At 19.3% G+C, this 17577-nt stretch overlaps 1 protein-coding gene across 5 annotated transcripts; it reads left to right on the top strand.

The window, feature by feature from the left end:
* The first annotated feature begins 2784 nt into the window (after window positions 1-2784).
* LOC107995555 (gamma-aminobutyric acid receptor subunit beta-like) lies at window positions 2785-17517 on the top strand. 5 transcript variants are annotated; one of them, XM_062079813.1, is made up of 10 exons: window positions 2785-2896; window positions 4101-4243; window positions 4741-4847; window positions 7145-7212; window positions 8429-8574; window positions 10050-10207; window positions 11654-11938; window positions 12789-13019; window positions 13958-14214; window positions 15790-17517. In XM_062079813.1, exons 2-10 carry the CDS (start codon window positions 4191-4193, stop codon window positions 15940-15942), a joined length of 1458 nt encoding a protein of 485 aa, XP_061935797.1. In that variant the 5' UTR covers window positions 2785-2896; window positions 4101-4190; the 3' UTR covers window positions 15943-17517. The 5 variants fall into 5 exon arrangements, with proteins under 5 accessions (XP_061935797.1, XP_061935799.1, XP_061935796.1 ...); XM_062079815.1 differs by having other exon boundaries at window positions 2795-3535; XM_062079812.1 differs by having other exon boundaries at window positions 2795-3559.
* The last annotated feature ends 60 nt before the right edge of the window (window positions 17518-17577 follow it).

Genomic DNA, 17577 nt, shown 5'->3' with positions numbered 1-17577 from the left:
TTTTTCGTTACTATTTGATTAATAAAATGATTTGCAATTATTTGAAATTTTTGAAAGATTAATTTTCTTTAAAATTTAAAAATATACATATATATTTTAAAAATATTCAAGAAAAGATTTTTGATTTTCTTAAACCGAATAATATATTTCACAATAAAACATCATAAATTTCATCTTTTTATATGTATAAATATTTTTCTATGTTTTATATAAAAGTTAAACTTTTAACATAATTTTTTAATATATTTTAAAATTTCAAAAGAAATAATTCATTATTAATTCCTTGAAATTTATGATTCGTAACAATTTTTCATTATTTCATTATTATTATTACGTTATTATTATTACTATTAAATTCTTATATTCAATATAATTTGTAAATTTGTAAATTTGTAAATTTATTTTTAATATAATTTTTTAATATGTTTTTTTAGAAAGTAATATAATAAAATTGATAAAATTTTAACCATTCAAATTTTATTATTGAAAATATATTCCATAATGGCTCAAATTGTTACATTGTTATATTAACTTGTCATCTTTATTATATTATATTATTTTGATATATACACAAATTATTATGTATATATATATATATTTGAATGATCATAATTTACAGATTATTATTATATATACACATTCATATTCCATAAATAAAAATTTTTTCTTATAAAAGTAATTATATTATATTAGGCTTAATAAGTTTATGTTTTTTTTATCTCTTGTGAGATAATTGAGAAATGATTAAAATTAAAAAAATTGAATGTTGATTTCATCGAAACTTGTGAATTCTTTTATTTTATTGGACTAAATTTTGTTATATTTACATTTGCTTTTCTCTAGTTATCGATTAAAAACCATCGAGTATCAAAATCATGAAAATAAACATTTCTAATACCTTAATCTAACACTATTTTCATTAAAAATCGCATGAAATATTTAGTTTTATAGAATCTTTTTTAAATATATTATAAATTAATCAATAAAATCAATTATTCTTTACAAATTTGAATTATTATTAATTTTCAATCATTAAATTCATGGAAAAGATTCAAAAATTTGAAACATTTATTTGTTAAAATATGAAAAATCAAAAATGTTAAAATTATATAATTATTTTCTAATAATAAAAAAAATTTATTTTTTAAAATAGAATTTTAGAATATTTTTCTTAAAATTAATTTTTGAGTTATCGCAATATAAAATTTTTATCTTTTAAATATATATATATATATATATACATATATATATATATATGTATATATATATATATAATTTTTTATTTTTTAAACATATATTTTTAAATATAATTTTTTATTTTTTCATCTTTATTTTTATTATCAATTATAATTTTTTAGTTGTACATTATAAATTACATTATTAATTATTTTAAAATGAATATATAAAATGATATTTACAATATGAATGTTCAAAATTAATGAATCTCTATTGATTTATAAAAATAATAAATAAATCAAAGGAATGAAAATGAGAACATTCATAAATTTCTTGAAAATGAAAGTACATAAAAAAAAATAAAAATCCAATAAAGTAAAGAATTCTCAATGATGTATATTTTGTGAATAAAAAATAAAATTCTCAATTATGGGCACGTACTCAATTACTGTCAGTTTATTATTTATGCATTATTTATAATATATATATAAAATGTAAAATTTATGTTAGAAAATTATATTGAAAAAAAATTAATTATAATCATACTAGAAAAAATTAAACTTAAAATAAATAAACTTAAACTTTAAACTTAAATTAAATATAATCTATTTATCTAATAGAAAAATAAAAAAAGAATTTTTAAATTTAAAAATATGAAATGAAAAATGAAAACAAAAAACAACTCTGAAAAGAAATTTTTATTTTATATAATTTGAACTATATATAATATAATGAAAATTACCTGATAAATGTTTATTAAATTATATATAACTAATGTATATAAATAGGTAAATAAAAAATAAAAAATATTATTTAATTAATTTTATTAATATTTATATTTAATTTCGGAGTGAAAACAATAACTTGAAGCATATATTCATATACTAGTTCTATGACAGAATTTTATCAAAAAAATATGAGTAATTATCATCATATATGTTTATAAAGCTAAACAATTAAACAAAATAATATTTAAAATTCATAAATAAATTTCATCAGAATACATTTTTTATAAATATTTTTATTATAAAATTAAGTACAATCATAAATAAATATTAAAATTTTTATTCAATAAATTTTGAAAGAAACAAATAACTAATAAATAATTTAAAATGAATTCAAAAATAATATTTTTCTTTAATAAAAAAATATTTTTTGTAATTTAAAAATATTTATATAACTGTGAATAAATTAACAATATTTAAATAAATAATCTAATGATCATTGAAATATCGGTGAGTATATCTACTACATTTCGAAAAATATGAATAATAGATCCAAAATATTTTCTTGAAAATTCATCTCAAAACAAATAATTGCCTTTCCAAAAGAAAAACATTTTTAAATATTAAATAATAATAAATAAAAAAAACTATATTTTCATTAAATAAATAATTTAAAAATATAACGATGTTATCTCTCAAATTGACAGTACTTGGGGATTTTACCCCATTCGGAGAACGATAATTCTACTTCGATCCCAGCATCGAAATCAACAGAAAGAGAGGAGCAGCAAGAAGAGAAAGAACGAGTGAACGATGCGAGAGTAGGAGAAAGGGAGGAAAGAATCTGTCTGTGTCACTAGGTCGCGAAGAAATGGGGCTGCACATGCGCGATTCATTTTGCGCCAACCTCTGGACCGCCTCGGGACTCGAGAAATACCAAGTACCGAGAGATACAGAGGCTGTTATCGGCACAAAGAGAAGCGAAAGATAAATAGGTGAGAGAGAACGGATAGAGGGAAGCCGATTGGGATAGGACAGAGCAGTACAAGTGTGAAACATTGATATGATAGATATATATAGACAAGGAGAGAGAGTGGAATGGGAATGACAGTGAGAAAGAACGTGTGAAAAAGTGATTGTGTGAATTCGATAAGAACTATGATTGGTGAATGAAAAAAGGACGAATAAAAAGAATATGAACGAATAAGAAAAGAATGAAGAAGCAGCGAGTAACTAGAGAAAAAAAAATATGAAAAGTTAGTGAAAGTTTAAAAGAAAGGGAGGGTTAGTTGAGACGATAAGAGGGACGTATCCAACAGAAAAACCGAAAGGAGGTTAGTAGAGGGTGATAGCGAGTGATGCGAAAGGGTAGAGGAAGGGGTAAGGAAAGGAATAAGTGTGCGGAGGAGGTGAGTGACGCGCAGCATCCGAGACTTCGGTTTGGAGAATATCCTCGACGAGCATCGTGTCAAGATTGAACAGTGCTCATGAACGAATCTGTCTGTACGGTGGTGAAAAAAGTGTGCCCTTTTAGGAGCCAGATCAGTGCCGGGAAGGAGAGGCATTGACTCTTGGTTCAAGACAAGATCTCCTTGACAATGTCTGCGGATCCTGTCGACGAGTTTTCCGCCAATGTGGTTCCATCCTTTCAATGCAACGTGTATACTATTCTTTAAAACGATCGTTCTTATTCTTCGGAGAATATTCTTCTTTAATTTTTATAATATTTTTGGGAATATTATGTTAGATGCTATTCTATAACGTAGAGGGAAAAATGATAGTGGAATAATGAATTAATATATTTGTAATTCGTTTAACGTGAAAAATATAGAAGTACAATATTTATATTTATGTTATATTTATTTATATATAAAATTAATTTTCATTGATAATGTTATTAAAATCATTTGAATTGTTATTTTAACAAAAATTAAATGATATGAATAGATATTAAAATATATTTCACTTTCACTTTCACGACAAAGAATTTTCTCCGAATTTTAATATGAGTAATTTTAAGGGAGGGAGATTAAAATTTATTGTAAAATGAAAGTTTTTTTGTTTAATAATTTTTTTTATTCAATCAAATATTATTTCAATATTTATGTATATACTAATAAATAATTTTGTAATATATTTTTACACATGAAATAGAGAACAAAGCATTAAAGGAGAAAATCAAGATGATTTTAATTACAGTTTTTGGCAACTCGATGTCAAGATGCAAGCATCTATCGAGATGACATATTCTTTTACCTGCTGACATAATTTTGAAGAATACATCACAGGATGTGGTTGCAGCAGATCTTTATTCTGCTGCAGATGATTCATCTAATTGTTTGGTAATAATTATTCATTTTATCAAAATTAAAATAAATTTATACGATCATTTCTTTTCTGAATTTCAATTCATTTTACATATATTTTTATTATTGGTTTTTTATAAAATCTTTTATAAAATTATAACTCGATAAAAATATAACTCTAATTTCAAATTTTATGTACATATATTATGAAATTTAATATGTATTGAATTAATAAATTATGCAAATTTTATAACTTATAAATTTCATTAAAAAAATGTAATATAAAAATAATTTATATTACAAAAGTTAAATAAAGTTAAATTAATTTTATATTTAATTTAATAATTTTTAATATTACATATATTACATATAACCAATTTTATATTTTTTAAAATAAAATTATAAATATATTTTAAAATTAAGAAAATAATTAAGCATTTATACATAAAAAAATATTACATTAAAAGAGATTGCATAAGTTATAATTATATTTATTTTATTATTATATATCTATACAATATGTAAAATTTTAGGGCCAGTCTTGAAAACACAGGAATATCTGATAGATTGGAAAATGTGACGCAAACAATATCACGAATCCTTGATGGTTACGATATTCGATTAAGGCCAAATTTCGGCGGTAAGTGTAATTTTTAATTTATTTTATTTAAAATTTTCAAAAATAGTATTTATAATATTTCAGTTATATTCAAAGATAATTAGTAGATCAAATTATTATTATTCTATATATATATATATATATATATTTCAAAATTATCACTTATTTGAATTTTAGTCAACAATAGAATTAAAAGTATATACATCTTGAATGATAATTTTTTCATTACGATACATTTTTATTTTTATATTTTTAATATATCACGATAATTTTAAAATTTCTATAATATAAAAAAACTATCAAAATTTTATCAATATTTACACGAATTTATTAAAATCAAGGACGAATTTAATATTTTAAAATTTAAAATAAGCTTTTAAAATAAATTGCATTAATTGTGAAAGTAAATATCAAATATTGATATTTTTTGTTGTCAAAAATTGAAATCACATCTTGATTGTGAAAAGAAATTAATTAATTGTTAATAAAAAAAAGTAAAATATATTCTATATTATATTTAATAATTTTTGTACTATCATATAAATAATAATATAAATAATAAATATTACTATATTAGATTATATTAGATTATATTAAATTATATTGATATTACATTAGATTATATTGTTATATTAGATAATACATACATATAATTCAAATTCATTGATCAAATTTTGAATAACAATTTTTAAATAATAATTATTAATTTCATAATAATTTGATTATCTATATATATGATATAATTAAAAGAAGAGATAAGAATTTATATTATTCAATTATATTTCAATATTTCAATTTAAATAATTTTGATTAGAAATAATTATTATTGGATGATTACATTATTTTTTATTAAATGATTAAAAAATAATTTGAATAATTTATGGATAATGAAAATAGTTTTTATTTGTTAAATTATTAATTATTAAAGCAATTATTAAATTATATATAAATTATAATATAATAATATATAAATAGTAATATATAATACATAAATTATAATATAGCTGTATGTATGTATGTATATATAAATTATAATATAGCTATATATAGCTATATATAGATGTCAGATATAAAAAATTCTTGATATATAATTATATTAAAAATATAAAAAATTGATATTTAAATATTCAAAAAATAAAGGAAGAAATAAATTTTTGTAAAAATGTTTTAATTCTTTATAAATCGAAGTTGAAAAATCATTATATTTATAAAAACAATTTTTTATAAATATTTATTTGATTCAATTTGTTTTCGTAAATTTATATATTAATTTAATATATTAAAAAATATTTCTTATTAACGGCAAAACTACTTTTTATTATTTTTTATTATATTATTTCATATTAATTTTATCATTTTTTTTAATTTTTATATTTTATATTATGTTATGTTATGTTTTGTTTTTTATCAATTTTAAAGGAAAGCTTAAATCTTTGAAAAAAATTGTTTTTAACATAAATTTATTATTAACATAATATAAATGTAATTATTCGAAATGAATTTTCAATTTATAAATTGTACAATATCGAATATTTTTTGAAATAATTATAGTATATTTTATTATACAAAGTAAATACATAATTTAGCAATTTTAATTTCTTTGTATTCAAGAATAAAATATTCTCATATGAAATGATTTTTACTTTGAACATGCACAAATAAAAAATGAAAATATATTACGTGAACAATAATGAATCATTAGATATTGGTCGAATGGATAATTCGTTGGCAAGATAAACATATAATAATGTATATAAAACATATATATATACAATTATATTATATATATATATATATATATATATATATATATATATATATATACAATTATATATATATATATATTAATATATATATAATATATATATATATATAATTTTATTAATTATATATTATATATTTCAGAATAATTTATGAAATTTATTTTTTTCTTTTATTTTATTTTATATTAATAACTTAAGACGAATTGTCACCAAAAATGTTATTTAATTGATGAACTGATGTTGAAAAATTTATTAAGCAAATTACAAATTTTTTACAGGCCACTGATTACGCTGGAATTCAAATTAATCCGCTTAACAAGAAACTAATAATAAGTAATTTCTTTAATCCTTATCAATATTACTTAATTTGAAAACAATATGAAAATAAATTATATATATTGATCATTTTTAAAATTTTTTATTTATTTATTTATTTATTCATTTATTTATTTTTATTTATTATTAGTTATTAGTTATTATTTATTATTAGTTATTATTTATTTATTTTTTTGATAATATTTTATTGATATTTTTACACAGTTATTTTGTTTCCAGGAGAACCCCTGTTAGTTGGAATGGATCTTACTATCGCGAGCTTCGATGCAATCTCGGAAGTAAACATGGTAAATCCATTTTATTAATTAATAATTAAGTATTATATAAAGTATTATTAACATTATAATTTTTAAATCTATTCTTATAATTTTTTTTAAATATATTTTTATTTATTTAACTCTATTTTGCATTTATTTTATCAAACTACTAATAAAATTAAATATAATAAAAACATTGATAGATCTTAAAGGAAAAAAATATACAAAAAATATAAGATTTAATTAATTTTATCTTTTTTAAAATATAATAATAAAAAATTAATAAATAAAATAAAATATAATATATATAAAAAAAATAAATTAAAATAAAACAATGTACTTGTGTTTAACGCACAAGTAAGCAAAATTTTCAAAAGTTAAATAAATCATTTTGATTTTTTTTTTACAAATCAATTATTTTTGCAAAATCAATTTGTTATTTTCAATAAGTAACAAATTTTATTTATTATTATTTAATAAGAAAGAATGATTTGATTCTTTTTCCTCAAATAAGAAAAAGATTTCAGCTATAAAAAATTTTAATATAATCTCTGTTACTCTATTAATAAGAATCATGCGGATAAGAAAATTTTCGAATAAAATTTTCTTAGGATAATTATTTTATATTTTGCAAAATAATTTTTTATTTACAATAAAAATGAAATATAATATAAAGTAATATAAAGAATTATGTTATAAATTTGTAGATCACACTTTTTTAACTGTCAAAAATTATACAAATTTTTTATATATAAATAAGTTTCCATTTTATTCTTCTATTTTTTAAAATCATTACAGATTTCCAAATATTATATAGTTTTGTTAATTCTGTTGCATTTTTATTACTTTTTAACTTTTTAAATATTTATGATTTTATTTCAATAATAAATATATATTTGTGTTTTTACACAATTATTGTACATACTATATAAACATGTATATAAACATATTTACGTTAATTTTAAATTTTATCCACTATACTGGGAAAAAAAATTTCTATTTATATTATTATACTTATAGTTTTAATAATAAAAAAATTCGAATGTTAAAATATTTAGATAATAGAGATTCTACTGTTTCAAGCTCAAGAGCTGCCTTAAACTTATGGATCCTGATAAATCCAATATCCATGAATTAAAAAAAACTTATAAAATTAATTCCATTTATTTATAATGGAATATATTTTTATTTACTAAATTGAATTAATAAGATGGACATTTTATTCTTTTTTATTTTTTTATTATAGGATTACACGATAACAATGTATTTAAATCAATATTGGAAAGACGAAAGATTGGCATTTTCTCAAGAAGAAGAAGTTCTTACTCTTAGTGGAGATTTTGCGGAAAAGATTTGGGTTCCAGATACTTTTTTTGCCAATGACAAAAATAGGTATGTCGAAGTAATTTTTTAAGATCTATATTTCTCATTAAACGAAAAAAAAAATCGCGAATAAATCAAATGTTATAAAAAAAAATTTTAATAGTTTTTACAAACCTTTCTTATATTGTTAAAATAATCGAAACTTAGAAGTTTTCAATTTCAGAAGATTTTTGCAATTTTAATGAAAATAGTAAAAAAATTAATTAATTAATTAATTAAATTAATTTTGAAAAAAATAATTTAGAGAATTCTTTTATAATATCACAATATATAAATTGGTGATTAATACATTGAATATTATTAGTCTTATTATTAAGATTTTATATTAAATATTATTAAAACTTAATATTAAAATTCTTGTATATCGACAAATAACTATAATGAAAATCACACTTAAAATAAATAAAAACTATCTTTTTATTAATTTATTAAAAAAAAGATTAGATATTAAAGAAGTAATATATAATTCTTATACATATAATTATATATTATTTATATATTTATATTTATAAGATAAGCATGTAAAGATAAATGTTATTAAAAAAATTTTTTGAATAGCAATTTTTTTTTAATAAATTTTACTTTTATATAATTTTAAATTTTTAGAATATTTTTAGTGTTAAATGATTTTTTTCAAAATTTTTTGCATGAATATATCACATTTAATAAACAAAATATTTCTATGATTTGAAGAATATTTTTATAAAAAAATAATAAGCAAATTCTTGAAATAACTTTAAATTATAATTTATTAAAAAATATAATACAATTATATGGATTGTAATTGAAAAAAAATTACAAATGTAATATTGCAATAACTTTGAACCTTAGAAAAACATTTTTAAAATTTCTCATTTATTTGAAAATTTATTTGAAATTATTTATGAATTAATTATATAAAGTTTTATCTAATAGAATATATATTTATATTATGTTATATTATTATATTATATTAAAAATTTGTATATCTTTCATAATCCAAGTTTTGGAATTCTATATAAAAATGTGGGATTCTAAGATTTCCATGAATTTTTATAAATTTTTAGTCTTTTATTCTAAAAATATATATTAAAAAATATATAAAATTATAACATAATTTTAATTTAAAATAAAAAATATTAAACATAAAATTTTTTAAATTATATTGAGATTTATATATCGAATAATTCTATTGATAAATGTATTTTTCAATATTACAAATATATTCTTCAATATTTTAATCTGAGTAACATTTACACAACATAATAGAAAAATTATCATAAAATATATATCCATTTATAGACCATTTTAACAGTGGAAAAAAGGATAAAGATTTCCTGCATATTTCCACATGTGATATATTTTCTTAAAATAGTATATTCAAATCACCAATTTTTATATTCTGAATTTGTCATTGAATATCTTTCTGAAATTTTCTATAATCCAATAATAAATTAGAATAAGTGGCGAAATAGAATAAGGAAATGTTTTCGATTTGTTCGCAGTTTCTTACACGATGTGACCGAGCGTAATAAACTCGTTCGATTGTCCGGAGACGGATCTGTCACTTATGGCATGAGATTCACGACGACCCTGGCCTGCATGATGGATCTGCACTACTATCCGCTCGATTCGCAGAACTGCACCGTAGAAATCGAGAGTTGTACGATCAATCTTACTTATCGTACCTCTTTTTTCCCTTCTATCAATTCCCTTCGCTTTTTTCTTCTCCAAATATTCTTCACCTGCGACGTCTATCAGAGTGATAGGCGGTATTTTAGGAACATTTTTTTTTTGCATATAAAGATAAAATTATTTTTCTAATAAAATGAAAAAAAATTTATTTTTACAAATATTTTTGTATATAGAAGATGATTTTTGGAAGTGTCGCAAGAAAACTTTAAACTTTTGATTTTTTTGTTTTTTCTTAAGCGTGCTTTTCTTGAAATATTTTTTATATCTATTATATTATTTCTTTTTTATATTGTTAATTATCATATTAATTTTCTTTACTCTATTTCAAATATAATCCAAATTTTTTTATCGAACATTATTTTTTTAATGTAATAAAAAATATTATTTGTTGAAAATTACATTAATAAATAAAATTTTTTAATTTTAATGAAAATAATTTTTAATTGTTTTAGGACATTTCAAATTCAGATTTTAATAGCTTAGATATAAAAGGCAATTTTTATTTTCTATTAAAAATCAAATGAATAAAAAATATTTTTTTTTTATATCTCATTTTGTTTTAAAATTTCTTTAAAAATTATGATGATAAATATATTCTATCATTGTTATTTGCTTATTATTCTATACAAGAAAAAATAAGAATAAGTTCAAGACTTATTAAGATAAATAAAAAATGCTTAATCAATGTAAATTTTAAAATCAATAATTTTAATTTAATTCATTTAGATTATAAAAAAACATATGTTACATAAAACATATCATATACAATGAAAAAATAAGTTAAATATATATATTTATAATTTATAAATTTTAATATGGTACTTATTGATTTGATAAATTTAAATGTTGTATCTAAACAAATATTTATGGTTTAGATAGACTTCGAAAAATTAAATTCTATATTAATTAAAGGTTTTTTTTATTTTATTTCATTCGATAAAAGTTACAAAAGATATAAATTTTTAAATTGAAAAGTCTAGCAATCCAAAAATTAATAGTGAAATTCTAAAATTCATAATTAAAATTTGATTTATTTTTTAATTTTATTATAAACAATATAATAAAAATATTATGCAATTTCAATTATTCTTTCACTATAGTCTATTAACATCTCTTCTATGAACAATAAATTTTCTAAAAAATTTAATACTTAGGATAAATATTTTATATGTCATATAAAAAAAAAATCTTCATAAAATTTAAGAAATTATTGTTCTATAGTATTAAAATCTTGAACTTTACCTTTTAATATTTTCTAGTAAAAAAGTTGAAATAAAAATTTGAACATTTAGAATTAAAAAATTTTTTTTCTTTTTCTGTATTTTCATAAAATTTTTATAAAATACATAATTTATATTAACGAAATATCTTGATGAACAAAAATATTTTATGAGTTTAAAATATTTTTTGTTAGATGGATACACGGTGTTGGATGTGGTAATGTATTGGAAAGAGACTCCAGTCCGTGGTGTCGAGGAAGCGGAACTGCCACAATTTACGATAATCGGTTACGAAACGAATGATCGTAAAGAGAAGCTGGCCACTGGCATATACCAGAGATTATCATTGAGCTTCAAACTTCAAAGAAACATCGGATACTTCGTTTTCCAGACTTATTTACCTAGTATTTTGATCGTAATGTTAAGTTGGGTCAGTTTTTGGATAAATCACGAAGCAACCAGCGCCAGAGTAGCACTCGGTAAACATGTGCAATTATTTTATTACCTATTATATTATTGTACGTGTTTAATTAGATTTCTTTAATTCGATGCATATTAACCATGTACATCCATGATTTACATATAATTGTGACATTCCATTTAACTAAATACGAAGAGAATAGTATAATAAAAATATGGAACATCTTTAAAGGGAGATTTTATTCTTCACATGAAAACGATAAAAAAAAATTCAGAATGTACCAAGATAAAAGTTATTTTTATGATTATTAATTATTAAATATAAAAAAATTTATAATTTAAGATGATTATTCAAATATATGTAAATTAGCGTGATGTAACATAATTGAAAATCAAAAACAAATTGATTTGGAAATTTAAATTCAAAATAAATTCAAAATGATAAAAGTATATAAGATATGTTAATATATTTGTTTTGATTTGACTATCATTCATTCAAATAAACAAATTTGGAAAATTTTCAAATATATAAAGAAATGCAAAAAAGCATAGATGATTTCATTACATCAAAATCGTCATCTTTCTTTGCCAGAAAATTCAAAAAAAGATGGAAAATTATAAAATTAGAAATCGCTAATATTTTACAATATAAATTATATTGTATTATTTTTAAGCAAATAATATCTTTATTTTAAAAAAGGATTAAATTTTAAACTTAATAATTATTATAATACATATCAATCTATATGGAATTACATATAATATTTATTAATGTGAATCACAATTAAATCACAATTAAGACAATATTTAAATATTTTTTTTCTTTGTTTATAATAAATTGTAATAAATTAAGATTGAATAAGTACATGTAATTCACTGAATTATTGTATGATTTTTTTCTCTTTGTAGGTATAACAACAGTCCTTACAATGACCACAATTTCAACAGGTGTCCGTAGCTCACTGCCACGTATTAGCTATGTGAAAGCTATCGACATTTACTTAGTAATGTGTTTCGTTTTTGTGTTTGCCGCTCTTTTGGAATATGCAGCGGTCAATTATACTTATTGGGGTGCCAGAGCTAAAAAGAAATCGAAAAAGAAAGAATCTGATGACAAAAAAGTGATTTCCTCGAAGTCTGGTAAGATTTTCTTTTAATAAATAGAATAATAATTCGCTTTAATGAATTGAGAATTATCATAAATATGTATAAAATATCTAAATTAAATATTGGAAATTATTTGTAAAAATCTATATTTAAAAAAGAAAAAATCAAAAAGATATTTTCAATTTCAATTTCAATTCAATGTTTTTCGTATATATGTATATAATAAATATTTGTTAAAACATTATAATCAAGTAATATACAGATAATTTTTATCTTTTCAACATCCATTTTATTATAAAAAAATAATAACTGAATTACTATTATAAAATATAAATAATCCTTTGCGCTTGCATTTTAAATATAAGATAAATATAACATATAATATATAAAATATAATATAAGAATTCTGATAATTGTTGATATTATTCAAATTTTCTATGTATAAAATAAAAGTTTCATGTATATATATGATAAAAGATATTTCAACTATCCAAAAAGAACAATATATTTTATTTAGGAATAAATCTTTGAAGAAATCTAATAATTCTAAAAAATTTTAATTTTATCTATTCTCATGAATAATAGTTTTATTTTTACCATGAGAAATAATCTATTTAATCATTTTATTATGAAAAAAAATCACATTTGAACGTTTGTGATGAAAATATTTCACTATAAAATATATTAATTTCATTTAGTAGACAATCCTCCAAATATATTTTTTTTCTCGATAGATAAAGATGATAACATGTTTCATTTCATAATGAATATATTATTTCATAATCATGTTTCAAATCATAGTATGTATAAATGTATTTTTCTTCGCGGAACAAAACATTATATTTTGAATTATAAACGAATTTATATTTTTTTAAAAATAATTGAAACAATAATTGAAAAATAATTGCACATCAATATGCATAAAAGATAAAAGAAAGAAAATAGAAAATGTAAGGAAAAAAATTTTGTAGGAAGCAAAGCAAATTCTCCTTTTCCTGGTTCAACGGAAGCGGATATAATAGAGCTTCAAGATCTCAGGATGTCTCCGTTACCAAGTATAAGAAACAGATCAGGTCTAGTTAGTGGCAGTTCGACGCCTGGAACCGGAAGAGAACATGATCCGGCCAAGTTTCCCCCTAGCTTTCGAATTTCCAGAGTTGCGGCCTACAATACTTATGGGAGAAACGCTGGTCTCAGATACAGAGGACCTAAGCAAAATAAGCCTAAGGTAAAATTCAACAATTTTACTTTTTAATATTTTTACTTTGTTTCGCAAACGTTAAATTTCATTTGATTTTAGTATCTTTATATCTCTTTTTTAACAGTTTCTTATTAGAATATTCGTTATAAATGTAAGACGTTTTTAAAATATAGCATACTAATATAGTAAATTTTATTTATTATTTAACTTTATAAAATAAGTAAATTTATTAATATAATGAAAAAATAACTTTATAAATTATTTTATTGTTTTTTTATAAAATTGTATTATAATAAGAAATTTTTTTATATTATTTAATATATCAAAATTATTCAATATGAATTTTAATCTAGATAATTGTAATGAATAATTTTTATCTCATAGATGAATTTTTTGTAAAATTATACTATTTATTGCCAAAATAATAAAAGATATATACCCACAAAACTAAAATCATAAAAAAATTTTAAATATAAAATAGAATTTTCTTTTTAAACAATTTTTTTTTTAATTAAATAAATTTTAAAGTTACATCAACTGTGCACATATATTTAATTAATCATTATTCTAATAGAGATATAAATTATGCGACTATTATTATTACGGTATTTACATAATACATTTTAGAAAAAGTTTTAAAAAAAAACTTAAAATATCTAATCTACATTGAAATTATTGTGTAATATTTAATTTAAACTTTTTATTAATAAAAATTAATAGAAAATTTAAAGGAGCGTTTAAAATAATATAAATATGATCAAGAAAAAAAATATTTATTTTTTTTTTTTAATGAAAGAATAAAAAAATAGATTTCACTTATATTTTGCTTAATACTAAAATAAATAACGAATATTCATTTGATTTAAATATATTTTAAAAAGTGTTTTTACAAATTAAAATAAAGAAAAATTAAGAATAAAAAAGTTACATTTAAGATTTTTTTTTATTCACAATTAAAAATCGATGAAAATATCCCTGAAACTCTGCAAACATTTTTACATCATCAAATGTAAGATAATATAAGCAATGAAAACTTTAATGATTCTCCATATTTTTTTCTATAATTTATATTAATTAAGTTCGTGTATCAAAAATCATTCTGTTTCTAGTTACTCAATTTATTTTGCAGTCTTATGTAAGAAAGTTTAGTAGACATTAGGAATTTTTGATCGATTTTATCATCAGTAACTAAAAAGTGAATCCTCAAATATAATATTTTTATTTTTTATTCATATTGTCTTTTTATTTTGATTTATAGAATTAAATTTTCTATCAACTTCGTTTAAATAGTCTGTGTATTCAAGAATATGAATATAATTCAAAAATATGAATATATTTTATGTCACTTAAGATATTTCAAGAAATTGTTACTGTAATATTTGTAACAAATATGAATTTTAATATTTATTTTTATTATTATTATTATTATTTTTATTTTTATTTTAATATCTATTATTATATATCTAATTTAAAATAAAAAAAACTGTTTTGTTTCGATCAATTTAATTATGTTATTTTATTAAACAAAAATGTAAATAAAAATTAAATAAAAATATATAAAATAAAAATACATTTTTACAAAAAAAAATATTATGATTACAGGTACTACATGCAATACGAAGAGGAGCATCTGTATTGCGTGTATCAATGCCTAAAATAAAAGATGTGAATATTATCGACAAATATTCGAGGATTATATTTCCAGTCAGTTTTATGTTATTCAACGCCATCTATTGGATATTTTATGTCCTCTGAATCTTTAATCATTAGAGCAATCTGCCGAAAGATAAAAAAGGACCAATTGATAATCGAGAATTTATAAAAATTTCAATAAAAAAAAATCAATTTTATTTGAACATGAATTAAATCAAATTTCGAAATTATATTTCGAATAAAATTATTCATCAGAATTTAAATTGAAATTTGAAAAATTGAAATTCTCGATCGAAGGGAGCAGGCATCGAAAGTACTGAATCGAAAGCTGCCAATATTTATCGACGAGAAAATAATTTCAAGATATATCGATTTTATCTTGAAATGTAATGATATTTTAAGGGATACGTTCCTATTCGATATTTCACCAATTCGAATAGATAGTGTGCAATGTGCAAGAATTTATCATATAAAAAATTTTAAAATAGTATTGACATGTATATTCATTAAGAAAATTTTTTTTATATATCACTTATTAATAAAACAATTAACTATTCATTAAAACCGATTAAGATTGCAATGAAAATCAGTTAAAATCGCCTTTTGAAAGTAAACAAATCGTTAATTTCCATAATTGTTGTTAATATCGTTATATTTGATGATATTTTTAATCAAATTGAAAAAAGTTATTAAAAAACAAAGATCATTGAAAAAGAGATCTTAAATTTTAGGAACATATATCATTAATTAGAATAGTTTTCGACTAAAACTTCTATCATTAAAGTAGCTAAAGATAATATCACCGTTATATTTCCATATGAATTATCTTACAAATGATGTTAAATACATATTGTCATACAGCACGATATAGCATAATAAAGTTGTTTTCAAAATTTTTACTTTCGATAAAATATATAAAATAAATAATTGCAACAATTATATATCTTTTTATTTAAATATCAACATTTTTTAATGTTATAAGAAAAAATTAATAATTTCCATAATGTATATCTACATTACAATGTAATATGTATATATACATCATTTAATTATTGTCAATTATTTCACATAAAAAGTAGATAGAAATTTAATTCAATTTTTTGTTTGTTCTATAATGTATTTTATTAATTTGAAAAAATGAAGTTTTCTATTTTATCGACATTTATTACTAAATTTGATCCTACAAACTGTCATAAATTATCACTTTTTATTCTCTACTTATTCTTTATTTTTTTATAAATAATTATAATTAATTAATTTATATTATAATTAATTAATTGATAAATAAAAAATTCTTCATTTTATAAATATAATGCATACATTGCATATATATTTTTTAATATAAAACAAGACATATTTCATAATTATAAATGGAAAATCAAGAAAAAAGAACGAAATAAAAAAAGAATTTTCATCATTATTATTATCATCATTATCCAAAACTTGATAAATTGTTTGAATGTTGATTTAAATAATAAGAAAAACAGAGGAAAACTAATAATCTAGTAATCAAGTGTAAGTACGCGTGTGAGAAAAGAAAAAATCTTTTTCTAGAAAATATTTTTCTGAGAGATTCAAAATGCGATCCATATAGATTGCGATTATAACTTTAATTATTTTAATATAAATCGTATCTGTAATTTTAAAAACAATTAAATTTAGCTTAACTTAAACAAATCTATTTGTAGTTTTCATTGTATGCATATGAGAACGTGTGTAAGTAACAGTATGTAAAAA

Source organism: Apis cerana, linkage group LG9, assembly GCF_029169275.1.
Source record: "Apis cerana isolate GH-2021 linkage group LG9, AcerK_1.0, whole genome shotgun sequence".
In the NCBI taxonomy this organism is placed as follows: Eukaryota; Metazoa; Arthropoda; class Insecta; order Hymenoptera; family Apidae; genus Apis; species Apis cerana.
Note: the sequence above shows the minus strand (reverse complement) of the source record. Positions and strands in the feature narration are given on the sequence as shown.

What these genes read in the sequence shown, in the direction of transcription:
- LOC107995555 (XM_062079813.1), top strand. Translation starts at nt 4,191, where the DNA reads ATGTGGTTGCAGCAGATCTTTATTCTGCTGCAGATGATTCATCTAATT. An exon ending in ATGATTCATCTAATTGTTTG is followed by an intron (nt 4,244 to 4,740) that starts GTAATAATTATT and finishes GTAAAATTTTAG; the next exon opens with GGCCAGTCTTGAAAACACAG. An exon ending in CAATCTCGGAAGTAAACATG is followed by an intron (nt 7,213 to 8,428) that starts GTAAATCCATTT and finishes TTTTTATTATAG; the next exon opens with GATTACACGATAACAATGTA.